The sequence below is a fragment of the Leucopleurus acutus genome, assembly GCF_964270905.1.
Source record: "Leucopleurus acutus genome assembly, chromosome: 17".
Classification (NCBI taxonomy): domain Eukaryota; kingdom Metazoa; phylum Chordata; class Mammalia; order Artiodactyla; family Delphinidae; genus Leucopleurus; species Leucopleurus acutus.
In genome coordinates this window covers 37,792,306-37,820,276 of record NC_139159.1, presented here as the reverse complement: position 1 = coordinate 37,820,276, position 27,971 = coordinate 37,792,306, and the positions used below count along the sequence as shown (strand labels likewise).

The window sequence follows — 27,971 nt, the reverse complement described above, 5'->3', positions numbered from 1 at the left end:
TTAAGTGGCACTGCATACCCTCTCTGGTCTGTTGGTTTATACCTTGTGGACTGTTTATTATATGCTTTGGTATCTTTACTTAACTCATTCCCTCACTCTTTTTTCTTTTCTCCTTGTCCTCTCTTCTTTTGTTTATTAGACTGACAGGTTAGCCCTGCTAATATTTCTGATTTTCCTCCATATACCTACTGTCTATAGGAAATTAACCTTGCTCATCTAGGCAGCGTTAAAACTTAGGCACTGATCCAGAATGGCCAGTCGAGAAATGCGGCTGAGCAGAGGCAAGAGAATGCACTAGCAGCATGGGGAAGGACCAAGCTGACTTTAGATGAGACCAGATTTAGTAGATATTTGACCCTTGATCAACAATCAGTCTTTTAATGCAAATTTTCCCTACTTTGGGAAAAAAGAGGTAGGTTTTTCTTTCTCAGCTCCTAATCTTTTTTTTTTTTTTAATCACAAAATGCATTTTCTCTATCTTTACATCCACTTGACTCTAGGGCAAGGATAGTTTCTAATTATGCTGTCAGCAAAATTATATTTGATTATGAAGGCAAAAACATTGCTAAATTATTTGAAATTCTATTTCATTTACATTCTAATTCAAATTTGACCTTCCTTGATTTTGTTTGATTGCAATAGTGTATTATAGTCATTCATCAGCCATTTTTCTGGATCATGAACTCAGATTTATATTGTTTGTATTAGTTGATTTGGAAAGTGCTTTCAGTTTTCATTGTATTATTTCTTTGTGGATCTGAATTGTAGATTTGCTCTTCCCACCTCTCATAGTGCTATCATAAGCAAAATAAAGTCTTAAAACCGGCACCATCCTCAAGATTTATTTTTACAATAATTTTGCCTGTAGTGATACTGTTGGCTTTAAAGTCTTCTCAAGATTGTGCCTTACACCTCTTCTCATGAAGGGATGATGTAGTCAATTTGATTGGAGTAATTTTTTTGGAAATTACTGGCACGATGGGGAGGTGATACACTGTTTTCTATCAAAACTGCCTTTCTCAGGGAAGCCTTTGCTGCCTGCCTTGCCCATGGGTAACTTACAGACTCGAATACAGATCACTCAGGGAAATAAATTGCAGTATCAATGGAGGGAAAAAAAATGCCTTATATAGAAAATTAATTTGTCAATTTCTTAGTGTCCAAAGTTTTCTTTTAGATTTTGATAAACAGGCAAAATTATTTTAACTAGCTGTAAGTGAAAGTGTGAAACTCTTGTTTAAGGATATTATTTGCCTTTCAATGGTTGAATACATGATGAAGTAAACATCCTAAGGTTCACATTATTAAAGTTATCACAGTAATTGTCAATAATTAATTCTACTTAAAAGTATAAATGATTAATCGGGAGACCATGTATATGTAGAATCACGTTCTGTTAATAATCATAGATTAAGAATAGGCTGAGTTGGACTTAAACATGATGACATCTGGCCTGAGGAATGAGTCCACGTAAGTGACTTTTTAAAAGTTGAACTAGTTACTTAAAAATTTTTAAATATATACATTCTTAAAAATCTTTTTTTTCATGTTGCAAGATGTAGAGAATACAGAAAATCAGATAAACAAAAAGAACATAATTACCCAAAGTCCAACTACCCAGAGACAACTATTGGTAATATTGTGTGTATGAAACAAGTTTTAAAAAGTGTACAAATAGTGTATATAGCATACCTATTTGTGCAAAATGATAGAAAAAGGCAACTTCTCAGTTCCTGGCTGTTGTTTTGTTTTTTTGATAGTACACTTCCTAGTTTTTAATACAGAAATCTTATAGAAAAAATAATATATACATATCTCAACACTTTTTAATAGAGAAAAATAACATATTTACATCACCCAAACTCAGTACAATTTTAAGAAAACAATGCTTGGGAAAGCCTCGAGTTATATTGCAGACACATTGGTAGGTTAAGAATCAAATGTACATGTTTTGGGACGCTCACAAGTGTCAACAAAAGTCATCTGCTTCTCTGAAGTCAGTGCCTGAAGATGCCCTAGTCAGGCATACAAAGCAAAGGTTTGTTAATAAGTCTATTATTGGTGATTAGTAGGTGATGTTTTAAGGAATTTTTATCCTAATATTATAGTATGTTACATATATAAACACTTTACTGTGGTTTATATATGATTTAGGAAATTGGGGGTCTGGGGGTTGACATGACACAAGATGCATTAGAATGATAAAAATAGGCACCTGCTTAACATTCTCTTGCAGATTTTCAGGACTGTATTATTAATGTTAATAACACATTACCATTAATGTGCAGGCATTAACATTAACTATACAGGTGTGTGAGATACCTGTATATGTAATTGTGCATACATAAACAATTTCTGGAAGCATATACCAGAAACTGGTATCACTGACCGTCTCTGGGAAGGGGACTATGTCACTGGGACAGGAATGTCAATTTTGAACCATATGTATCTGTTAGCTATCAAAAATGAAATTATATAAGTACAATCAAATATAATGTGAAAAATATACTCATGCCTTTGAATATGACTAGTTTTATCTATTTTCAGTAAAAGCAAACATGATTTAAGACTATGATTCATAGTCTCTATCCGTATTAAATGTGCAATGATTTACTAGGGGCTACTGAGATATGAGGAGATGTTCATATCTATAGTAGACTTAGACTGGTGGTCTTGAAACTCTAGTCAGGTATCCAGTGGCCCCTTTAAGGAGCTATTGGGCAAGAGCTGGTATCTCTCATTAAGGAGCACTCTAGGGAAAGAAAGAGAGAGAAAGTGAGGGACGGAGAGAAAGAAAAAAAGAGGAAGAAGAAGAAAAAAATTGCCCTGAGCACTTCTCACTTTTCTGCTTCTTTTTGCTGGCTGTTATCTGATTCACAATCCATTGCTCCCAACTACAGTCGGCCCTCCAAATCCCAGGTTCTGCCTCCCTGGATTCAACCAACTGCAGATTGAAAACATTCAGGAAAAAGAAAAATTCAAGAAAGTTCCAAAAAGCAAAACTTGAATTTACTGTGTGCCAGCAACTATTTACACAGCATTTACATTGTATTTAAATTATTTACACAGCAATTACATATTAGTATTAGGTATTATAAGTAATCTAGAGATAATTTAAAGTACATGGGAAACTGTGCATAAGTTATATGCAAATGCTACGTACACTATTATACAAAAGGAACTTGAGCATCCTTGGATTTTGGTATTGGGGGTCTTAGAACCCATCCCCCATGGATACAGAGGGACAACTGTACAACTTTTGTTATCTCCACTGATCAGCTCCAAGTGGTTTTTTTTCCCCTTCCAGTTTTATTGAGATATAATTAACATACAGCACTGTTTAAAGTGTACAGCATAATAATGACTTATATACATCATGATTACCACAATAAGTTTAGTGAACACCTATCATCTCATATAGACACAAAATAAAAAGAAAAAAAACTTTTCTCCTAGAGATGAGAACTCAGGATTTATTTTCAACAACTTTCATGTATTACATACAGCAGTGTTAATTAATCATGTTGAACATTATATCCCCAGTATTTATCTTATAACTGGAAGTTTGTACCTTTTGACCACCTCCATTCAGTTCTCCCTTCCCCCGCCTCTGGTAACCACAAATCTGATCTCTTATTCCATGAGGTTTTTTTAAAATTATTATTATTATTATTATTGGCTGTACCGCACGGCTTGTGGGATCTTAGTTCCCTGACTAGGGATTGAACCCTGGTTCTTGGCAGTGAAAGCACCAAGTCCTAACCACTGGATCACCAGGGTATTCCCAAGTTTGTTTATTTTTTGGTGTAGAATTGACCTACAACACTATGTTAGTTCCTGGCGTACAACATGACAATTCAATATTTCCATACATTACAAAATGATCACCATGGTAAGTCTAGTCACCATCTGTAATCATACAAAGATATTACATTATTATTGACTACATTCTCCATGTTGTACATTTCACCCTGTGACTCATTTATTTTGTAACTGGAAGTTTATACCTCTCAATCTTCCTCAACTATTTCTTTCCTCTCCCCACTCCTCTCCTCTCTGGCAACCACCTGTTTGTATCTATGAGTCTGTTTCTGTTTTGTTATGTTTGTTCATTTGTTTTTTCTAGATTCCACAGTAAGTGAAATCACATGGTATTTGTCTTTCTCTGACTTATTTCACTTAGCATAATACCCCCTAGGTCCATCCATGTTGTTGCACATGACAAGATTTCGTTCTGTTTTCATGACTGGGTAATATTTCATTACCCAGTCATGAAAATACACACACACACACACACACCACATCCTCTTTATCCATTCATCTATGGATGGGCACTTAGGCTGCTTCCATATTTTGGCTATTGTAAATAATGCTGCAATGAACACAGGGGTGCATGTATCTTTTCGAACTAGTTTTGTTTTCTTTGGATAAATACCGAGGAGTGGAATTACTGGATCTGGTAGTTTTATTTTTAAATTTTCTTTTTTTTAATTTTTGGATGTGTTGGGTCTCAGTTGCGACACACGGGATCTTCGTTGAGGCATGCGGGATCTTTTGTTGTGGTGCGCAGGATCTTCATTGCAGCGTGCAGGTTTTCTCTTTCCAGTTGTAGCACGTGGGCTCCAGGGTGTGTGGCTCTGTAGTTTGCAAGCATGCAGGCTCTCTAGTGGAGGTGTGCGAGCTCAGTAGTCGTGGCACATGGGCTTAGTTGTCTTGCGGCATGTGGGATTAGTTCCCTGACCAGGGATCGAACCCAAGTCCCCTGCACTGTAAGGTGGATTCTTTACCACTGGACCACCAGGAAAGTCCCTATTTTTAATTTTTTGAGGAACCTCCATACTGGTTTCCATAGTGGCTGCACCAATTTACATTCCTACCAACAGTGCACAAGAGTTCCCTTTTGTCCATCCAGGTATTTCTTAATGATCTCCCAGATGCTACTTGAGCAAACAAATGAAAATCCTGCCTGTAGGAGCAAAGATTAAACTTCTTTCCTGTTCAATGATTTTTGGAAGTGCCCTGTTTAATCCTAGTTCTGGATTTGTCTAGCTCCAGCTGAGTATAGGGACACTGTTAGCTCATGAGGGAAACTCTCAGAGTCCCTGCCCATCTGCAGATTTTTGGAGGCATGTGTTCTAATTGCTCTGACTTATGTCAGAAGTCCAAAGCTAGGTTTCTATTCTCACATGCATTAATCTCAAGATACAGGATCTTCCCATTTAGGAAAAGAATAATGAATGAAATGATTCCTGGCCACCTTTCAGCCTGCTCATCATTATGCCAAACCCTTCATCCTCCAAATGTTTCCAAAAAAGGCTATTTGAACTCTTTTTTGCTTTTATAACACCCTCCTTAGCTTTGGTAATCAGGCATCCACTCTTTGCCTCATACCATATGTACTGGCTTATTATGGAAGTCTAGTCCTGGCTGAAATAAACTTCATGGTCTGTGGCCACTGAGGGTGGGTATGAACTAGTTTTCATATCAGCTACCTGATAAATCTGGTAGCCTGACAAATCATGGGATCTATCATAGTCATGCTATTAAGGTTTATCAAGGCTTCATGTCACTTCCCCTTGAGGACTCATGACAGTCAAAAGCTGATTACTTTAACATGATTTATTTCCAAACCACCAACAGCTCTTCAAATGACAGAAAGTTATCAGAAGTCTTTCAACAGCCAGCCTGACACTCTGTCCTATAAGCTTTAACTGGCTTTGCTAAGAACATTGTCTCTTAAGCAATTCTTCACTCTATAATTTTAAGCCACTCAACACAGGCTGTACCAAACCAGCTTTCTCCAAATCCTCAGTTGACTTCAGCTGAACACCCTGTTATTATTACTGAGAATAGGTTCCCTTATTGTCATCCTGTCAAGGAAGTACCAGGTGCATGTGTTACACTTAGGCAATGACGCAGTCCTCTTATCACCCACACAAGCACCCTAATGCAGCCTAAGTTCCTATAAGATACCTCTATCAGTCTGCTTTATCTTCCTCATTACAGTGCTGTCTGCTTCCTCATATCTGCCTCACATCAGTTTGTATATCTCATGACTTTTCAAGTGAAAAATTTAAACTTTTAACAGTAGGCAAAGTTCTGTGCTTGCAGACAACAATCCTTGCTCTTTAGGAACTTATATTTAGAAGGATACAGGAGACATATGCCTTAATTACTGTGACGCCAATCAGCTGATTGTGTGATGTATCAGGAGTCCAGGCAAACCACAATAGAAGTTCAGAGGAAGAGATCTCTGTCTGGGGCGGCAGAAGGCTTCATGGTGGAGATAGCATCTGAGCTAAGATGTGAAGGCTGGCTAGGGTTTTAAACCACAACTAAAATGGAAGAGTTGACATTCCAGGAAGAAGAAAATAGTCAAGTAAATGGAACATCTGAAATTATATGTTTAGAAAACAATCAGCAGCCCATTTCTGGCTGAAAAACAGAGTACATGAAACATAGTAAATCTAGACATTTTGGGGTCAACTTGTGGCATGCTTTGATTTTCCAAATTATAGAACTGAATTAATATGTATTAAAAATAAAATCACAGGATTGGAACAATGTTTTAGAGATGAATTTGATACTGAAATGCAGAGTCAGAAGGATGGAAAAATAGTTAAAAGATTACTGAAACAGTAGTAAAGCTCTCTTAGAAACAGGATTGTAAAATAACTGAGTGCTGTAAGGAATTATAAAATAAGTTATGTGATGAATACTACAAAAAAATAGTATCAATGTATGACAACCAGTTAGCTATTTTAGACCTAATGGATGACTTAGAAAGAAAAGGAATGATAACACACTCCGTTTTTGTATGCTATGCAGCATCTATCATTTTTCTTTGCATATAGTAGGTGTTCTATAAATATGGATTCAGATGCTCTATTTTTAATATCTGATTTCAACATTCAGGATATTTCTAGGTAAGCTAGTCTCAATTTTGTTGTAGCTAATTTAAAATGCTGGATTTATAACTACTAGAAATTGAAGTGCACTATAATACTATGGCTATATTATCATTGAAATTCTTTGATAATTTATTACAAGTTTCACAGCATATACCATCATAAATTTTAATCCTTACATTTTATCTGCAAGAGTAATACATACTTGTAACAAATGCACAGAATATAAGAGCATATGAAATAAAGGAAGCAAATTCCAACGCCCCTGGAAACCTGGCAGGTAACAACACGAGTCAAGTCTGACACAGAGAGGGTACATACCTGTTAAAGGGGGCAGCGTTTATCCAGCTCAAGCCAATTGTTGCCAGGCAGGAATACGGGTCTTGGGTTTCCAAATCTTATTTTAAGAGAGCTGGAAGTCCAGGTTTTCTCATGAATTCTTTTGATCTTTAAAACATTCTCTCTCTGTAAAAAATACATCTGCTAGTTGAATCAAGCTGGCAGGTCACCAGTTTGCAGTCTCTGATATGAAGTAAAAAAGTGAAAGTCTTTATGCTCTAGCCTCATTTCATAAAGATGTGCATTGTGGACAATTTGATGCACTATGATATGATGATTATGTCTATTAGTCTATAAATTGGTTTTTGAAATTAACAATAGATTGAGGACATTTTATATGCCAGCCTATGGAGATGCTCTTCTACTTCATCTCTTCCATCTTCCTTCTCTGGGCTCAGTTTTTCATTGTTGGAATTACATAATTAAATTACCTATTTGTACCACTTTAAGGGAAATTTATATTATTTCCCTTTTTAAAAGTTACCATTGGTAACAGATGGACAGCCTTACAGAGCTATCATTCTTCTCTTGTGCTAACATGGATTCTGTGATGTGGTGTTGCTGGGTGAGTGAAAAGGCACGTGCATTTGAGATTTTAATAGATATTTCCAAATAGTACTCTAAAAAGATACCTGGAGTGTTAGAGAGTGCTAGATTTTATCATCTCTTGTAAATACCAGACAGAATCTTAGACATTTTTCTCAGCCTGATTAGAAATGTTGTATTTGATTATTTTTTACTGGTGAGGTCAAGTACCTTTCTCTACACTAATTGGTCATTTGTAGTCTTCAATAAATTGCTTGCTCATAGTTTTTGCTCATTTGTCTACTCAGGTTGTTTGCCTTGGTTACTGATTTGCAGCTTAGTATTTTCTCCCATCCTGTTTGCTCTTGGCTATGGTTCATGTAGTTTACCTTTGGACTTTCTGCCTTTCACTGTATGGAAATGTTAATTTTCTATATCATCAGATAAGATCATCACATCACCAAATATTTCCTATGTGTCTTCTGAGTTCTAGGTCATACTTGGAAATGCCATTTTCTCTTCAAGATTATAAAAGTATTCACCCACATTTTCTTGTACAGTAATATATATATATATAATATACATAACATGCTTATATACATATTAAATGCTACTATATTGAATTTAGATATTTAATCCATTAGAAATTTATTTTTCTAAATGGTTGGGGTAGGGATCTACCTGGTTTCCTTCAAATGGTCCAACTGTCCAAATATCATTTGTTTGGGTAACTGGACCAGCTGATTTTAAGTGTCACCTTTGTTATATATGATTTCCCACACATATGAGTTTGTTTTTGTTCTCTCTATTCTGTGCTACTATTTATCTATTCTAGTACCAGTACCAGATTTTTAAATGTCTATAGCATTATACTACATTCTTATATACAGTAGGAATCTCCTTTTTAAAAAATTTGACTATGCTGAAGCTAAACATCATTTGACAGTGACTTTTCTGATTCGATAATATATCATGTATTACTATTAATCCAAGACTTCTACAATGTTAGTTGAAAAAGTTTGAGTTTATTCCTAGATATTTTATAATCGGGGTTGTTGGTAAATGAGTATTTGCTTTTTTTTTATATAACTCATTACTTGGATACAGTTGTCATATAAGAAATCTATAGTTATTTATAGTATCTTTGGGGGGACCATTTTATCTAACTTAACTATTTCTAAGCAGATGATTTTAGTCTCCTGTCCTGTAGGATGTTGAGGAGAAAACGATCAGTGAGTTGAGCTGCCACAGAAGAACGCTGAGATTTTGGCAGCCTAGTATGTGTTTCTAAAAGTCTGGAAACTCTCAGGACTAGGTAGTGTTGATAATATACATTCTAAAGGAAATTAACTACTAGTTGACAATAAATTAAGATGTTAGCATTGCATTCCAAAATAGACAGTGGCACTCAATTTAAAGTTCTAAAGAAAACTGTTATAAATGATTATGCTCAGAGGCATTTGTCTGAAATGTTTGCACAATGATTCAGCACTTTATTAAGGTGAAATTTTAAAAAACTGATCACCAACTTGAGTCAATAAACGTATGTTTTATAAACAGACTTACACTGAAAGGTAAAAAACATCAAGTTCTTTTATAAGTGAATCTGACAAATATTTCCTGTAGCAATAGCAACCATTTAAATTTTACAGAGCTTTTAGTAGTTTTGTAGTTTACCTGCAATCATTTAATCCTCAGAAAAATTCTATGAGATGGAAAACAAGGCTCTAGTGTTATCCTCACTTTCTCAATGAAGAAACTGAGGTTTAATGAGGTTAAATGAGTTGTCCAAATTTATATAACTCTTAAGTGGTAAAGTCAGGGTTTAGATGCAGATCCCCTGAAGCTTATATCAATATGCACTGCAATCCACACTGCTGCTTCCAAAAGGATCCAGCATATTGTAAAATGACATATGAAATATCCTGATGATCTTGTCTTTGATCCTTGATTACATGGCTGTGCAATCACACATGCAATCTGTGTGACCCCTATCTGACATTAACATTGCATGGGTACACCAAATTCTCCACCGTGCAAGTCTGAATACTGTCTTTCTGCCATGGCCAATGAAAGATTTCATTAAAGCCCTCCAATGTTTTTTTGATATCCATATTGACTTTATGCTAAGCAATTGTGTTCTATATAATAATCAATTACAACATAATTCCAAAAGAAGTTTTTTAGCATTTACAATCCTAAATTCAATGAACTCTCTACTCTGCCATTGGCATGACAACTTGACGTTCACAAGGATTTGACATTTTTGAGTTTTAGAATCTAGAATATTTTAAAAAGCATTTCTGAACTTTCCATAACAATTTTTTTCTTCAAATTGTGAGGCTGTAGAACTCCTTGTATATTATTTTTCCTATGTCAAATGCCCTCTTCCCTGGTAGAGAAGGGCTGTAGAGAGGATGGAATATTAATGGATTAAATCTCAATGAATGCCCTACTGATGGCTGGGGAACATACGTTTAAAAATTTAGTTAATTATACACTGAAACTTTCAAAAAAAATTGAGATTTGTTATGATTCTTACTTCTAAAACCCTCACTTCCTCTCTTTTCCATCCCTTTCCTGCCCCACCCTTGTCATATTACTTTTTCCTCAAATTCACCAGATCACCAGGGACTAACACATTTATTCTAAGCCATCTCTATACAGCAAAGTGCTGGATAACAGGTATGAAAAAAAAGAGCCTTTCAAATATTTCTAGTTGAGGAATAATACAGATAAAAGAATATTTTAAGGATTAACTTCTTAGTTCTATTTTGTGTTGGCTCCTGTCAAGCTTCCATAATTTGAACTTTGAATAAAAATACATATGACCTAAAAATTAGTAATCAAAATGAAGTAAAAAAAGTACCTTTCTGTGAAACTCTCAGAAAGTTGTACTTAAACAAGGAGAAGTCAGTATATCATATACTGTATTCAACACTTTTTTCAGATTACATGCCAGGGTTTAACAGAGTAAACTGTCAATCCAAATTATGGCTAGATTAAAACCTCTCTCTAAACCAGTGACTGTAGTGAAGACAAGGAATATCACATAAAAATGTTTTCTCTTAAATAAAAAAGCCTATACATAGTGTTCTAACCAAAGCAATCCTTGTTTCATGCTTACAGCTGAACTCCTTATAAAATGGAGATATGCTGTCATGGCATTATATATGTAGCACCTCAGGGAAAATATTGTCAAAGCAATAAACTTATGTAGAAATACATAAAACATTCACAAGTCTTTCCATATAATATTCTAGCATATGTTTAATAATTTTCTCACTTATTTCTATGAGTTATTTACTGTTTACTTGGCTAAAGAGTAAGATATTACCATAATGAGTCAGAACAGTATATTCCCTAAACAGAAAATTCTCTAAAGGTTTAGTTTCTTAGCATAGCTTTTTGCCTGCTAATAAATGTTTAACAAGAACGCTCAGGTTGCTTGAGTGCAAGAGATATTAGTTATGTACCAAAAAAGTTTTATTTAAATATTAATTTTGATGTGAAGACATACCCCCTATATTCTCCACCAATAAAATAGGGCCAGTAGCCTCTGCAACAGTTAGAATTTTTCTTTATTTTAGAGAAGAGGAAGTTGCACAAAATAATAATTCCTGAAATATATTGGCATTTGCTATGTGCAGGAACTATGCTAACGATCTAACAGGATAGAAAATGGGTATTTACACCCATTTTTCAGCTAAGAAACCTGAAGTTGTGAAAGTCACTTGTTATAAATGGTAGGGACAGGATTCAGTCCAGGTCTACTTAAATTTAAAACCTGAAGCTTCAACTAGACATACAGCTACAGAAGAGCACAGGGAATATCTGGCTTCCCCTGAACATATTTTTGAAAAGAATATGCTTTCTTCTTTTTAAGAAGAAAATTAGAACATTATGTTGATACAATGGTTATGATTACAATAGTGGCAGCAGCGTGAAAATAATAATGTCAGATTCTGGCAACAACCCTGCTTTAAATCACTGCACTATAGTACTTTCCACGACACTGAGTACTTCATGAGGACTTTTTTTTTTTTTTTCTGTTTTATCTATTCACCCATTGCCCGATTATTTGTTATTTCCTGGTTACCTTGTCTTCTAGCTTTAGAAATGGCCTAGAAGTCAGACATCATTTTTTTAAAAAACTTCTCAGAGAGGAAATATGTGGTCCTCCTAGAATTCCTGGAAGGACTGGATTATCTTTCTTCTCCCACAATAATAATACTATCTTATGAAGAAAATGTCAGGAGGTCATAAAACAGTTACTTTTCCTGATAGTGGTGGTAACTGTACCTAGATGTAGTCCTACTCTTTCACGTGCCCTAGTGACATATATTTTTAGGACATCTGGTAAGATTCAGTAGGTTAGAGAAGCTTACAAACAATCTTGGGGTATTGAGTTACAGCTTCAAGGAAAAGAGCATGAATGTATCCACTGAATCATCACTACTAAAAAAAGACTTCAGAATCTCTCATAGTTAGACTTTGATTCATTAGGTTTTCAATAGCAAAGACTTTCTGCACACAAGTAGACAATAGACAGCTTGGTCAGGAATTAAATATGATCCTGGACTTCACAAAGTTTGCTTATGACATTGGACAATGCTACAGTCTATTCAGTGAAATGTCCTAGGCCTGAATCTGTGTTGGGACAGGTCGTTTGCAACTAAAATATTTATCCCACATCATCTAGGTCTATTATAGGTTGAACTATGTCTCCTACAAATTTATATGTTGAAGATCTAACCTCCAGTAACCTCAGAATGTGACCTTATTTAGAAACAGTCATTGCACATGTAATTAATTAAGATAAAATGAGGTCATATTGCAGTAAGGCGGGCTTCTAATCCAACACAAACTCGTGTCCTTGTAAAAAGGGGAAATTTGGACACAGAGACATGCACACAAGGGTAATACCACGTGAACATGAAGTCAGTTGGAGGTGATACATCTACAAGTCAAGAAATGCCAGATTTCCTGCAAACCACCAGAAGCTAGAAGAAACACATGAAGATTATCCCTCACAGCCTTCATAAGAAACCAATCCTGCCAATATCCTTGATATCAAACTTCTGACAATAAATTTCTGTTTGAGCAGCCTAGTTTGTGGTGCTTTATTATGACAGCCCTAGGAAACTTATACATGGTCCTTCAAGAAAGATCTTCATTGATTTAGGATGAAATATATGTCTCTATGCCTTCAGAGGGTTGATATGAAAAACGTTGTTTAAATAATCCTTTATATTTTATAAAGCTATTGTTAAAATAGCCACACACTATGATAAAGACTATTATAATAAATTCCCATGTGGATTTAGTTGCAAGAAAAGTTTTGCCTTAGTATGCTTTTATGTTTTCCTTTTTAATAGTGCCTCAATGTGCTTCTCTTCTTACTCTAGCACCCAGAAAGCTTGGAACCAAGTGTATTGCCCCCAAACTGAACATGTGTATCTGAAAACATCTACTCCTGAAATGAAAACATTTGCAAAACATCCTTTAGATGTTTTCTCTTGTTGTATCCTTACTTGTCTCATCTGAATGTAATTCGTAAGTAGTTTCAAAGCCTTTCAGGAAAGAAAAATCAATTTTTAAACAAAATGATAGCATATGCCCTCTAGAAGTTAGTCATAATTTGTGATAGTGTCAGAAAAATTAGAAGTACTAGCTGGAGAACAGCGTTTGGGTAGCCGAGTACTGAATAGCTATTAATTCGGAAAAAAGTGTTGGGGTGGGGGGGTATGGGCATGGAATCATCCCTTTGAGATCCAGGAAAACTCTTATACAAGAGAAAGCATCAAAGACACAAAGATTTTTCCCATATGGTGTTTCGTCAGTTCATCAATAACATTACTTTCTGTGATTGGTTCATGATGTCGAGAAAAGGCTCACCTTTTTTTTTTGTAAAAACTGAAACAAGCAGAGGTAGTATATTAATGTCCTAGGAAGAAACAAAAAAGTTAAGAGGAGGACTGATGGTGGCAAAAGCCTAAGCAGGGAAGTTGAATGATAATTGTGGCAGCAGAGCTGCAAGTAAGCAGGCGTCTTGATGTCAAAATGAAGCGAGTCAATGAGTCAATACCAAATATCAGTGAGGTCTGAGTCTGGTGATACAAACTGCAGCTTGCATCCCTGCACTGAAGCCCATTAAGCCAAAGACACAAGAAGTCCAGAAATACAGAGCATCGACAGTGATGCCACAGAACATGTGTGCAGAGAGCATAGCATGAAATTCAAGAATTCACCTTAACCTTAGTAATTCTCCAGATGATGCACAGCAGTATGCCAGGGCACATCAACCAACATATCCAAGCAGCTGGCAAAGTAGGTGGATGTTTACAGTCACTGCATGTAGCTCAATGTTCATAAGCTGTGTCATAGCTCTATGTCATACCCCCTCTCCCTCAGCTACTACTGCATCTGTACCTAGGGCTCCATGAGCAGCCATGAGTTCCAGGCACTCAGATAATTTATGATCTCATGTCATGTTCACAATAACAGTATGAAATAGATTTTTTTTAAAAATCTTGCTTTAAGGTAAGGAAACAGAGGATCTGAAACGTTAAGTAATTTGTTCAAGGTAACCCAGCTGATGAATGGCGGAGTGGTATTCAAACTTAGGTCTGTTGGAATTTCAAGTGTTCCTACCCAGCCTTTCCAAAGAATCATTGCTATTGCCAACTCAATCATTGTCACTGTCCAGTTCGGAAATCTCCAGATCGATATTGTCATTTTTCTTCTTTAGGAGAGTATTTCTGGCTTTTCACAAAATGTCTTGCCCCCTTTACAGTCATCCTTGTCATTTCACTAATGTCACTTATTCTTCCCCTCCATCAACAGCTGTTGATGGCAGCTTATCTCTGGATACAAGGTCTTTTAGGAGAGGGTGGATAATTGTGTCTACTTGGAATCAGCTGTAAGTATGCCTTCTGATTTCTTCTCAGCATCTCAGAACGATTGATTTTGTCCCTGGTGTGACCCAGTTGTCTTGCCCCTTTACAAAGCTGGAGATCTGGAGTCAAAGTAATTTAAGGTCTGAATTTGCTCTATGGAGAAATTTCAACAGCTCTAGGCTCACACAATGGACAATGACAAGAGGGTCTTAGCATCTGCGGGGCATAAGGGTCTGGCCACCACACTATGCCTTCTTTCTTTTAGCTTACATTATAGTATTTAAGTCAAGCAACTTAAATTGACACTCATTGTAGTAGCCTGAATAATGACAAATTATGTCCATTTCCTAATCCCTGAGACTGTGAATGTTACCTTATACAGTAAAAGGGACTTTGCAGTTATGATTAAGGATTTTGACATAGATTATCCTGGATTATCTGGGTGGGTCATAAATATTATTACAACTGTCTTTAAAAGAGACAGAGGGAGATTTGATTGCAAAGGATCAGGTGATGTGATGGATCTGATGATGCCATGAAGCTCTAGCAATAGAGAAGGCAAGGAAAGGGATTCTTCCACCCAGAGTTTCCAAAAGGGAGTACAGTCCTGTTTATATGTTGACTTCAGTCCAGTGAAACCAAATTTCAGACTTCTGACTTCCAGAATTCTAAGTAAATGTATGTTGTTTTAAGCACCAGGTGTGTGTTAATTCATTATAGCAACCATAGGAAACCAATGAACACATATTTTTAACCTTAAATGGAATGGGCCCCAAATACTTGAAATGTTACCATCTTCTTTATCAATGTCTTTCAGAAAATAACTCCCTTAGAGATTCCACTCAGTTTTACTAATAAGGGGCTGGAAGTCCTGTAATGCAACTTCAAAAAAATATGCAACCCTTCTTTTCAATAAATGTGTTAATTAATGTGAGCCACAAACTTTGCCTTTTAATATTCTTTGTTCAGCTGGCATAATACAGCTGGGGGTCCTATGCTTAAAAGAAATAGTAGGAAGAGTTCTTGAGTGTCCTTGACTATGCCCCCTCCTCCCCCTACTTACCTTTTAGTGCTGAGGGTCAGGCTGCAGAATGCAAATTTATTTTGTAGATTAGATCTTATTTCTTGTACACCAGGTCTGTGTAGCTGCTTATTTCTAGTATCTGGGTGAAATAAGTCTAGAAAATGCCAAATAGCCCTATGCAAAGGTGAAAGAAATGAAAAATTATCAAAGAATGTCAAATAAATATGCACACTTATTATAGTTATTTTTGTGTTTACTATGTAAAACCATTAGAATATTACTACCCTTTCTGTGGCTCATATGAATTTATATTGATAACTTCTTATTCTAAATAGATGACATGAAAGACCTTTGGATTCAGCTGCTTTCCTTTTCAAATTTCACTCTCAAGAAAGTGAAGCCAATGATCATGAATTGGCACAGTATACATTTTAGACAGATTCTTAGGCTCATGACCCAGTTCTGCTACTGCTCAGATTTCTGACTCCTTCCTGGAGCTCATCCAAAAGCACCTAAAAGCCACTTTTTACTTAACCATGGTGATTTCAGGGTCCCATGGATCTGGTTCATCTCAGTAAGGCTAATAATTCATTGAACAACATACCCAGGAAAAGAAAACTTAAAGATGTTTTCTGGCTTTATTTAAAATGACTTAGAGCAAGATGCTATTTTGTTCTTTGTGGCAAGTGTTCGTGTTTTAAAGACACAGTACTCCAGTAAGTCTTCCAATTTTGACCAGGAGTTGCTTTGTGTAATTCAGAAATTACTGATTGAAAATCCTTTAAATCCTTTAAAGTTTTTTCCTGAATATTTCAAATAGGTGAAGATTTACTGTTACCTAAAGCTTTCTAATAGGAACATTTTGATTTAAATGGGATTTGGGGGGCTTCCCTGGTGGCGCAGTGGTTGAGAGTCCGCCTGCCGATGCAGGGGACACGGGTTCGCTCCCCGGTCCGGGAAGATCCCACATGCCACGGAGTGGCTGGGCCCATGAGCCATGGCACCTGAGCCTGCACGTCTGGAGCCTGTGCTCCGCAACAGGAGAGGCCACAACAGTGAGAGGCCCGTGTACCGAAAAAAAAAAAAAAAGGGATTTTGGTCATATTTGAAACTATCAGTTAAAAATCACTGGACTTCCCTGGCTGTCTAGTGGTTAAGACTCTGTGCTTCCAATGCAGGGGGGATGGGTTTGATCCCTGGTTGAGGAACTAAGATCCTGCATGTCACACAGTGTGGCCAAAAAAAAAAAAAAAAAAAAAAAAAAAAATCACTTCTTTATAATTCTTAACCAATTGGGTGCTGTTTTTCTTGCACAAATTGAAAAACAATTATTGACCTTAGAGAGGAAACTGCATGCCCTGGGTTGGTGATGAGTCCTTTTCATAATTCATTGTACATACTCCAAATCTCGGTGGAAATCTAGAAATACTATGGAGCAAAAGAACAGAGGCTTGCCTAGTGGGCAGAGAAGTTGGGCAAACTTAGGTTACGGGGCAAATGCTTGGGCTAGAAGCATTTGGGAACAATTAGGGAAAGAAACTGAAAAAAACAAAAGAAAGAAAGAGGATAGAAGCACAAGGTCGTAAGAGGCAAGAGGGCTCATGGGAGGTTAAACTGTAACAGAGGAAAGGGACGTTCATGAACTTAGAAAAGGGAAAAGTGGGACTAAGTGCTAATTTGTTAAATTTGGAAATGGAAATTGAGGGATGTCAGATGGCATCTATTGTTTCAGTGAGTAAGATAGGAAGGAGACTAGAGTTCAAAGAGGGGAAATGTTCAGGATAATATTTGTGAATATGACAGAAAGTCAATTAATGACTGAAGAAACTGTTGAGTGGAATGAAGGCTGGGTTGAGACTGCATATCTTAAAAGTCTGTAATAGAACAATCAGCTAGGCTATGCTTTGCAAATTCAGGTACCCTTGGGTCTATCAGCTGTGTGCCTAGAATAAACAAAGCTGTAGGAATAACAGAACAGCTTCCTCTAGTATCAGTTTTACTTGAAACATATGAATGAAATTTTAAGTGCTTAACTGAATGTTTTAAAAATATTTTAATATAGACAGAATGAAAATCAGGGTAAATTTTTTAAGATAAATGAGAAACTTCAAACAAATTAAGTGCTTGTGGTAAGCTGCTCTTGATTATAACCCCCAACACTCTCAGGACTGCTACATGTAACTGTTCATTTTCTTCTACCCTTGGAGGAATGCCTACAGAAAAGTTTCAGATGCTAGGGAGCTGTAGACAACGTAAGCAGGAGCAGAGAAAGCAAGAGGGCTGATTTCTCCCTGGGATTGGCAAGGGCTGGAGGCCAATGAGGTGAGGAATTATAAGGTGCTTGTGCAAGGCATTAAAGGTGGCCTTTTACTCCATAGGATAAAGTGATTCTCCCAATCTGTCTGACATAGATATTATATTTATCTGTTTTACAGATTTGGAAACTAAACCTCAGAGTGGTAAACCATTTGCCTAAGACACATAGTTAATAAGTAACAAGGGAACTAAGTGTGGTCAGAAAGGTTCTGATGGCTTAGGAGACCAAGAGGCAACAGAGGGACTACAAGTCTTGATGACAGTAAAGGCAGGGTCAGCAGGGGCAGGGCCTAGACAAGGTAGAAAGACATCAAAGGGAGGCACTGTATTTACTGTTGTTTGAAACCAAAACGTCATGGTTTAGATTTAACAAAACTCCGTAAGCACCATTCAAAAAAATCAAATCAGCCTTATATCTCCCACCAGCTATTTAGGGTGGCTGTTCCTCTGCCTCATTTTTCTTTCCTGGAGGACAGAAACTTCAATAAGACTGAAATTTCCTTCTGTTATGCAACAATCACAAATTAAGAAAATGGAGTAAACTACATTGGATTAGTAAGCAGTGAAGTTTTTCTGCACACCATTATTTGGGGAAAAGCACAATCTCTAGCAAATTGTATCTTCTTGCTTCTTAATAACATACATATAGTATGCCAAAGATTTGGGACCTATGAGAGCTTCTGTTCCTCCCAGTTACACATCATTGTGTTGCCTGTGGTCAGGCTCCCTCATTACTTTAAAAGACTTTTTCCACATTAAGAGCAACCTTTTCAATCTCTTGGGGATTTCAAATTATTATTTTTGTTACTGTTCATTTAATATGTATTTATTGAGCACAAGCTGCATTTTAAACATTGTGCTATTTGGGGGGCAGGGGGCAGCGGAGAGAGGCACCAAGAGACTTGTTTACAACCCAGGACTCATCTTTAACTGCTACCTAGTTTACCTACAAATCAGACTTAAACCTGTTTTCTAACAGATGGAAATCCTAAATTATCAATAGTAAGGTCAAATAAAGGAGCTTGCAGTAGGCCTGGTTGGTCCATTTTGGAGCCTGGTGTTTCCAGAGAAGCAGGATTCCAGAGAGTGAAGAGTCAGGCAGAGGACTTGGGGGACTAGGTATGAAGTAAAATCACTGTGTGCAGCAGAGCTGGAAGGTCACAATAAAATTCCCACAGATTAGGGAGGTTAAAGATGCACTTGGTGTGCTTTAAAATGCATTCATGAGCTGTGTGCCAGACAGGTGAGAATCAACCAGGGCAGCTCCATCCTTACCCATGATCCCCTTCCTCAGTTCAACCCATCAGCAGTAGCAGTTACAGATTAAAAATAGCAACAGTAGCTCTATGTTGGCTAATCCTACTCCAGAGAGGCCACTATGTCTATATACATTAAATAACTTTACCAAAAAATGTCCGTTTGAAATGATGGACAGGAAATTAAATTTCCTGGCAAAGGAAGTGGTGAATGCTGATTAGAAGACATTGTCTTTCATGAACTCAGTAGAGTAGACTTCTCTATTAAAAATAAGAAGCAATCTTATTGCTTTGTCTGGGAACCAATATTTCCAGATTCTTTTGATATATTTGTCTAAACAGTGGAGGCTGAGTGGAGAAATGTTACTGATTTTCAGATTAAACAAGTTAATTGTTATTACAGAATCGACTAACTTAACAAGTGTGTATCTGAGTTGACCAGAAGTACCTCACCTCATGCAAATCAGTTTCCCAATTAAAAGAATTTCTGAGATCACATCATTTTGTTTAAGGTAAATGGACTAGCTTTTGATGTAAAATACCAAAATCATAATTAAGACTAAGAAATGTGAATGATCCATAATGTATTTTGAAAGCCAAGTAGGTAAAAATCCAAAAATTTAATCATTCAAGAGCAGTAATGCAGAAATGTCATGAAAAACATAAATATCAAATTCACAAAATACCATCTGACAGACATTTCAGGTGAATGGTAGCAGTGTGGGTCCAATAACAAGAACAAGAAACAATTATAAAATCTAGGGGGACTTCCAGTCCTTTCCATTAGACATTTACATGACAAGTCTGAAGATGTCTTAATAGGAAGTTTGGAGATTTTATCAGAATGACTTTTTCCTTCACAGACTCTAAGGAATGAGACATGTATACCATTGGTGCAGATATTGAGATTAAATATCCTCCATAGGATTGTGCAACATTCATTAAACATTCTGGTGTGCAAACTATGTTCTAAGTGTTGGGATAACTCTGAAAAATCTACTTAAGCTATTTTTTAATCTTTAAGTGGAAAAAAGAGGTGTGGGGAGAGAGGCAGTGTGAAAACGGCACTAAGAGGGATATGCTGGGAAAATACTGGAAAATCAAAAGGGTTTCTGAAAACTTGGGCAAATTTAATAACTATGTTTAGGAGAGGCAATTTAGAAATCACGACTATAGGAGCCCCTGTATTGTGTGAGGTGCCATTGCATGAGCAAGGATGGTGTGAAAAGGGACATCCCAGGCTGCCACCATGGCTGACCTGGGTGGATAACGGAGGATCAGTAAATATTTCTTACAAATCTTCCTATTAGATTGCCAGTTGTGGTAACATATTTGTAATTTTTGAAAAGCAATTAGGTCAGGAAAAGATTTTCGAGTTTCTGAAGGTTTTGGAGTTGAGGATGAGTGCTACCATGACCAGGATGGGGGCTCTGAAGCCCAGCCCTCTCCCCTCCCAGCCTTGTGTCAGCACTGGTGGTTTTGGTGAAGATTAAAGGAGAAGCACATACAGAGCATCTGCATTCTACCTGGTACAAATAAGAGCTATCCTGATCACCAACATCTTTTTCATCATCACTCATAAAGTGCTGGGATATATATGAGACGAATGGTGAAAACTTAATATTTAAACAAAGAATTTAAAATGAAGAGAAGAGTTACAAAAACAACAAGACCAGAATCAGCAGCCAACTCTCAAGAGCCAGGTTCCAATGAAGAGTACACATGCCAAGGGAAAGGGCTCCCAGCCTTTCCTGTCAGCAGGCAAGTTCGGGGGAGAGTAGACTAGAGCGCATTTCTCAAAGGGTGCCCACCACATTCACCTGAGATGTTCTGTTGGAAAGGTGGATGTCTTCAAATCACTTCCCAGGCATCCCAACTCAGGAGTGCAACAAAGCACAAATGGGAAAGGAGCCACTGTCAGCAGGGGCGACTCATGGGGATGTCAGGACTCACTTGTTGCTCTCAAACTACTCAGCTTCACAGACCTCTGAGTTTTCCTGAACTTCTCTGTTGCTGTGGTAGTATGAGAACACGTTTCCCAAGGGAAAGGCCTTGTGGAGGGATTGCTTCTTCTCCATGCCATGGAGATCTCCTGTCCATCTTTGCCCTGTGGGAGAAGGCTGTGGCAGAGGCCCCTGGCCTGGGGGTTCAGTGCCTGGGAATCCCACTCAAGCCCATGCCAGGGGGGTCTGGCAGGCAGTCCCTACCTCATTGACGGGCAGGGCCACAAGCTCAGTGGAACCATTGTTGGCAGTTGGCACCACCTTCATGAAGCTCACTTTGCTGGGGTCCTACTCCTTTGAGAGGCAAAGTGCTGCTGCTGAACCCTTCTCAAGCCCAGCTCCATGGTCCCCAATGGGGAGGCTGCTGGGGCTGCAGCTCTCGGGACATGTTCTGGAACATGTTCTGGACTCTAGGTGTTGGTTTGGTCATTCCCCAGTCTGTCACTGGGCCAAGGGACAGCACCATGCTGGACACCTCACCATGCCTCTGGTCCAGCTTATATCAAAGCTGGGGTCACAAATAACACCCAAAGCCCAGAGCTCTGCTGATGACATGAACTCAAACAGGAAGAACAATACCTGGCATGAGGTTCGCTCTCAATCCACATGAGCCCTGTCACAGGCCACATGGCCTGCTGCCTCTTCCCCCCAACCCATCACTATTCTTCCTTATGTCCTTAAGTAATGACAGACAATGAGACTTGAGGATTGTTCTTAACTCAGCTAAGGGGCTTGGCATGTTCTGTTTTCTCCACCTGGAACAGTCACACAATTGGCTTCAGGCCTTTGCTCAAAGGTCGCCTTCTCAGGAAGTTGCCCCTGGGTGCTCCATCTAAAGTTCCCTCACAACATTCCTATCCTTGTCCTGATTTTCTCTCTTTAGCATTGACTGCTGACTATGAGTTCTATCTTCCCCACTAACACCATAAAAGCCATGGGTTTGTCTGTTTTGTTCACTGCTATTTCCCAATCACCTAACATATGGAGGCATTGAATGGAGTTCAATTAGTGCTCCCTCAATCCTGTGAGATGCATCCATCCCACCCTCTGCTGCCATGGGTGTTTGGGGGATGGGGGTGGGAGGGGAGGCACAGCCCTGATCCTGAGAAGCAAGGCCCTGCCCCTCTGAGAGTTCATGGGCCACCAAAGCAAGCAGAAAATAATGAAAACAGACAAATTTACAAACTCTGGTAACCTATGAAAGAAAAGTGCAAAGCACTACATGGGGCCAGCCCCACGGCAGGCCGTTTGCAGAATAATCACAATGGTACTCTGAGGTATGTGTTACAGTTCTCACTAAGGACCCTGGCTAAGATCCCTGATGCAAACCCAGATCTTCCTGTCCTAACCTCACAGCTGATTAGCTCTTCTTTGTTCTTCATCCTTGGAGAGAAGGTTAACAGTCATACTTTTTATTTGCAGGCCAACAGGCAGCGCCCCCCCCACAACTCCCCTCCATTCTTTTGTCCCTTGCTGGGGTCTTTCATTGTACTAACTTGAAGCCACCAAGCCCAGAAGTTTGAGCCCCTCCCCAGGGATAAGGCTTGCTGGGATAAGGGAGATTTCACTCTCTCGGAAGAGAAAGAGGATTCAGTCCACTTTTGAGGGGGTGAGGGATTCCTGTCTTTTTGCAGCCCTTGGTGCTGTTTCCTTTCCCTCTTCTTTCAGCAAACACATGCCTGGGATCTGAGGGGAGGCTGACTAAAGGCTGAACTCAGTGCTCATGGCTCCAAACCTGCTGATGTCATCTGAGGCAGACCCAGAGGGCCTGATATCAACTACTGACGCAAGGCAACTCTCACTCATCCATATTTCAGGGCTAAAGGTCACATGCACTATCTTGCTGTTGTATCCTGATGGCAGTCTTAACTAAATCACTCTGGTCTTGCAGAAAGGCATTTAGACTCCAAGCAGTTAAGTCACTTGCTCACAAATAGCTCCTGCTCCTCCTAAACGCTGCGTTAACTGCATTTCAAACTACCTTTCGTCCACACAGTGTGGGGGAATGAAAGGGTGAGCCTCTGAGCATTGTACAGTAGGACTAATGCTCAATTCTCAAACCAAGTTTCATAGATAGGGAAACCTACCCTGCAGGTCTAGCCTCACAATTTGAAAAGCGAGATAGGAGATAAGACTACAAAGACGACAGGGCCGCTTCCAAGAAAAACCAAGTACCCGCTAACATGGGACCTAGCATTAACAAATCCTATCAAACAGCAACATATACCGGGCCCAGCGCTAAACTATCGAATCTAAATGACCACACCAGGAAGGAATTCCAGAGAAGGGAAGTAACCGGCGCCAGGGTGGCACAGCAAGTCAGCAGTGGGGTCGGGATTTAGCCAGCGCAAAAGGGTGGAGAGCACCGCTGGAGACCTAGGCCCAGAAAATGCGAGGCCCAGGCAGGGCTGGGGACGGACACAGCGCAGTGGCAAAGCCCGACCTTGCTAGGGATTGTGCTCGTGCGCAAGCACTTACCGGGGTGCAGCTGAGCGCGCACTGCGCGTGCTCGTACCAATGCGCCGAGAGAACGGTAAGAGCGCGAGGCACATGGTGGCGAGCACGAGCCACATGGCCTCGGGGACCTACGTCCAGCTGCCAGCCCCAGCAACCAGCTGCCGCGGCGCCCAGCCAGGCCAGGTAGAGCAGCCCCTCGAACGGCAGCACCGTGAGGCGCCGCAGCCACCGGTTCGGCCACAGGGCGGCGACTAACTCACTCACTGTGAGTGCAGGTCCAGCAGCAAGGAGCGCGCGCGCGCGCGCGCGGCAAAGAGGGTACGCGGCTGCAACCTGGGCTTGGGCTGCTCGACGGGGTGGGCCAGGCCTAGCAAGGCCGAGCCCCTCAAGACAGGCCGCTGCCCCCGGGCCCAACCAACATCGCCCCCGTCTTTCCCAGAGCCGCGCTGGTTTCCGCATAGGTACCGCCTCACTTCTGACGTTTTACTTCCGCTGAGCCTTGGGAGCCACCAGAGCATCCCGGAATCAGAACAGCTGGGGACACGTAGTGGGCTGGATCCGGAAGTGGCTACTCAGGGAGACGCCATGACAGGTTGCTGCCGGAAAAAGAGGCTGGACGCCGCCATGACAGAAAGGGCTTGAAAGGGCTAAAGGCGGCCTGTCTACCCTGCCACGCCGGACTGAGACCGGAAAAAACGAGGCAAGCCCGGGCGCCGTGACAACCTGAACCGGAAAAGGCGAGTCCTCCTCCGAGACTACACGGCACCGGCCTATCTGGTTCACGAAGGACGGAACTTGTACACTTCGGAGGCAGGGCCTGTCAGGGAAAAGCTGGTGTTCAGGGGGCGGGGCTTGCTATGAGGTGGGGCTTGTGTCTCCTGCTGAAAGCCTCCGCCTTCAGGGTCCTGGGGAGGGCTCAGGACTGGCAGGCTTACAAAGGTAACACGGGACACAGCCACACATGACAAGAGCCATCATGCAATAGATAATAATTACTCACAAAATTACTACTTTAACATAAAATATGAAAAATCGGTGTTTATTTGAAATGATGTATTTTTTCTGTATTATTTACTTTCCAGTTACATAAATGCTGTTGTTTGAACAAAACCAAAATAGTATTGTATTACTAATAGAAAAAGGTATATCAATATGTTTATAGTGTTTCTGCCCTCTGATACAGAATTTATGAGCTATATTTTCAACTGTTTATTGGATATTGAATTTTCTGTTACATTGCGTGTTCTTAAGATTCTTAAAATACATATGTGTAAGACTTTGCAAAAGGAGAATGGGACTAGGCACTTGGATATGGCACTAGGACTTGGATAATATTCTATATTTAATAAAATAACGATGATGTTTCTTTCTTTCCCGTTACACAGTAGGATATTTTTACTCTTTCACTCTTCTTTTCCAATTATGCTTATATGAACAGACTGCGACCTTTAGAACATCCTTTTCTTTTATGTAGTTATAAAACTAAGGCAAAGATGACATCATTTTGACTTGCTCTTATAAAGTTCACAATTCTTGATTCTTGGTGTCATTCCAATGTGATGACATCAAGCTAAATATCCTCTCAACTAAAGCCTTTCTTTACTTACTAACAACAACAAGCTTTTTGACTTGTAGGACTTTGTTTCTAGTTCTCCAAAGCAGGTTTGTTTTGTAGACCAGCTTATTTATCAATCAAGCCTTTGCATCTATAAATTTATCATATGCTGCTATCGGTGTCCACAATGTTTGTAGATTTTTGAACACTCAGAAGCACGTGGGATATCAACATACATTAAACCTCCCTTTCTCCGGGAGAATGGTTTTAAAGCATAGAGGTAATTTGAAGTTGTGAAATCAGAGTTGGATTCCAAATAGTTACATTTTTAGGAAAGAAACTGAGAATTTTTTGTTTAGTTTGACTGCCCTTTCCTGGTGACATTTTGAATTCTAAAGCAGGCTTATTTCAAAAAATGAGTAATTTTTTGCCATATGAATTTTTGTCACAAACTACACATAGTGTTCAACAACTTAGGGGCAATTGGTTCATCCTTGTCTTGTGCTTTTGGTGTCATATGCAAGAAATTGCTACCAAGACCAATATCAAGGAGCTTATTCTCTCTGTTTTCTTCTAGGGTTTTTACAGTTTCAGGTCTTATGTTCAAGTCCTTAATCCATTTCAAGTTAATTTTTGTGAGTGGTATAAGATAGAAGTTCAATTTCATTCTTTTGCTTTTGGTATTCAGTTTTCCCAACACCATTTGTTGAAGAGACTACCTTTCCCCATTGGGTATTCTTAGCTCCCATGTCAAATATTTGTTGACCATATATGCATGGGATTTTTTCTGGGTGCTGGTGGCCTTATGGAATGAGTTAGGAAGAACTCCCTCTGCTTCTGTCGTCTGAAAGAGACGTAGATGTAATAATTGGTATACCTTCTTCTTTATAGGTTTGGTAGATTTTACCAGTGAACTTGTCTCGGTCTGGTGCTTTCTGTTTTGGAAGGTTGTTCATTATTGATTCAATTTCTGTAATAGATACATGCCTATTCAGATTGTCTGTTTCTTCTTGTGTGAGTCTTGGCAGATTATGTCTTTCAAGGAATTGGTTCATTTCATTCAGCTTATCAAATTTGGGGGCATAGAGTTGTTCATAGCATTCCTCTATTATCCTTGTAATGTCTATGAGATCTGTAGTGATGTTCCCTCTCTCACTTCTGATGTTAGTAATTTGTGTCCTCTTTCTTTTTTATCAGTTAGCTGGCTAGAAGCTTATCAATTTGATTGATCTTTTTCAAAGAACCAGCTTTTGGTTTTGTTAATCTTCTTTATTGATTTCCTGTTTTCAACTTCATTGATTTCTGCTCTAATTGTTATTTCTGCTTACTTTGGATTTATTTTGCTGTTCTTTTTCTAGTTTCCTAAGGTGGAAACTTAGATTACTGATTTTAGATCTTTCTTTTCTAATATATACACTTATGTATAAAAATTTTCTCTAAACACTACTTTTGCTGCATTGTAACAATTTTGATACCTTGTTTTTTTTCATTTTCTTCTATTGGGTTGGCCAGAAAGTTCATTTGATTAATGAATATGTTGTTCAATAAAATTATTGGTGAAAATGAAAAATGTGTCTTTTACACACACTTACTAGAGAATGGACTTGAGGATATGGGGAGGGGGAAGGGTAAACTGTGACAAAACGAGAGAGAGGCATGGACATATATACACTACCAAACGTAAGGTAGATAGCTAGTGGGAAGCAGCCACATAGCACAGGGAGATCAGCTCGGTGCTTTGTGACCACCTGGAGGGGTGGGATAGGGAGGGTGGGAGGGAGGGAGATGTAAGTGGGAAGAGATATGGGAACATATGTATATATATAACTGATTCATTTTGTTGTGAAGCAGAAACTAACACACCGTTGTAAAGCAATTATACTCCAATAAAGATGTTTTAAAAAAATGTGTCTTTTACTTTTACTTAAAACATAATGAACTTTTTGGCTAACTCAATGTTTTAAAATTTCTCTTGAGATTTCTTCTCTGACCCATATGTCCTTTAGAAGTATGTTGTTTAATCTCTGTGTTTTTGGATTTTTTCAGTTATCTCTCTGTTATTGATTTCTAATTTAATTCCATTTTGGTCTGAGAGAAGACAATATGTGATTTCTATTTTTATAAATTTTTAAGGTGTGTTTTTTGGCCCCAAATGTAGTCTATTTTGTTGAAATGGTCCCTGTGAGCTTTAGAAGAATTGTAATCAGCTGTTGTTGGATGAAGTAATCCATACATGTCTATTATAACCAGTTGACTGGATATGCATCTCTTCCAACTGGCTGTTCCTGAGTTATATCTTTTTTTAAAAAACTGGTAACCTAGTAAGTAAACTGTTTTTCTGAATTCTGTGAGCTGCTCTAGAAAATTAATTGAACCTGAGGAGGAAGTGGGAGAAACCTCTGATTTATAGCCTGTAGGTCAGAAGTACAGGTAACAACCTGGAATTGTAATTGACCTCTGAAGTGAGTGGGAGAAATCATGTGAGACTGAGCTCTTAACCTGTGAGATTTGATGTTATCTCCAGGTAGATAGCATCAGAATTGAGTTAATTGCTTGGTTTTGTTGGAAAAACAAAACAAAAAAACACATACCAGAGTGTCTGACATTAGTTGGGGGGAAATTCTCAGTCATTAAGTTTCAAATGTTTCTTCTGGTCCTTTTTCTCTTCTCCTTCTGATATTATTATTAT

General features: G+C 38.7%; 1 protein-coding gene across 5 annotated transcripts; it reads right to left on the bottom strand.

Annotated features, from left to right (window-relative positions):
- Positions 1–1,872: 1,872 nt before the first annotated feature.
- LOC309974039 (endoplasmic reticulum transmembrane helix translocase-like) lies at positions 1,873–24,433 on the bottom strand. 5 transcript variants are annotated; one of them, XR_014326847.1, is made up of 4 exons: positions 23,749–24,433; positions 15,735–15,869; positions 7,230–7,373; positions 1,873–2,944 (listed from the first exon to the last, which is right to left on the bottom strand). XR_014326847.1 is itself a non-coding variant. In XM_082858477.1 (2 exons), the coding sequence occupies exons 1-2, from the start codon at positions 24,184–24,186 to the stop codon at positions 15,828–15,830; spliced, it is 480 nt and encodes a 159-aa protein (XP_082714603.1). In that variant the 5' UTR covers positions 24,187–24,433; the 3' UTR covers positions 13,738–15,827. The 5 variants fall into 5 exon arrangements, 1 of the variants encoding a protein (XP_082714603.1); XR_014326849.1 differs by lacking the exon at positions 1,873–2,944 and adding an exon at positions 3,251–6,335; XR_014326848.1 differs by lacking the exon at positions 1,873–2,944 and having other exon boundaries at positions 3,251–7,373.
- Positions 24,434–27,971: the final 3,538 nt, after the last annotated feature.

Excerpts from the sequence above, each read along its gene's own strand:
- LOC309974039 (XM_082858477.1), bottom strand. The coding sequence starts at position 24,186 with ATGCGGAAACCAGCGCGGCTCTGGGAAAGACGGGGGCGATGTTGGTTG. Across the intron at positions 15,870-23,748 it reads GCGCGCTCAGCTGCACCCCG|GGCTATTTGGCATTTTCTAG; the intron begins GTAAGTGCTTGC and ends ACCTTTGCATAG.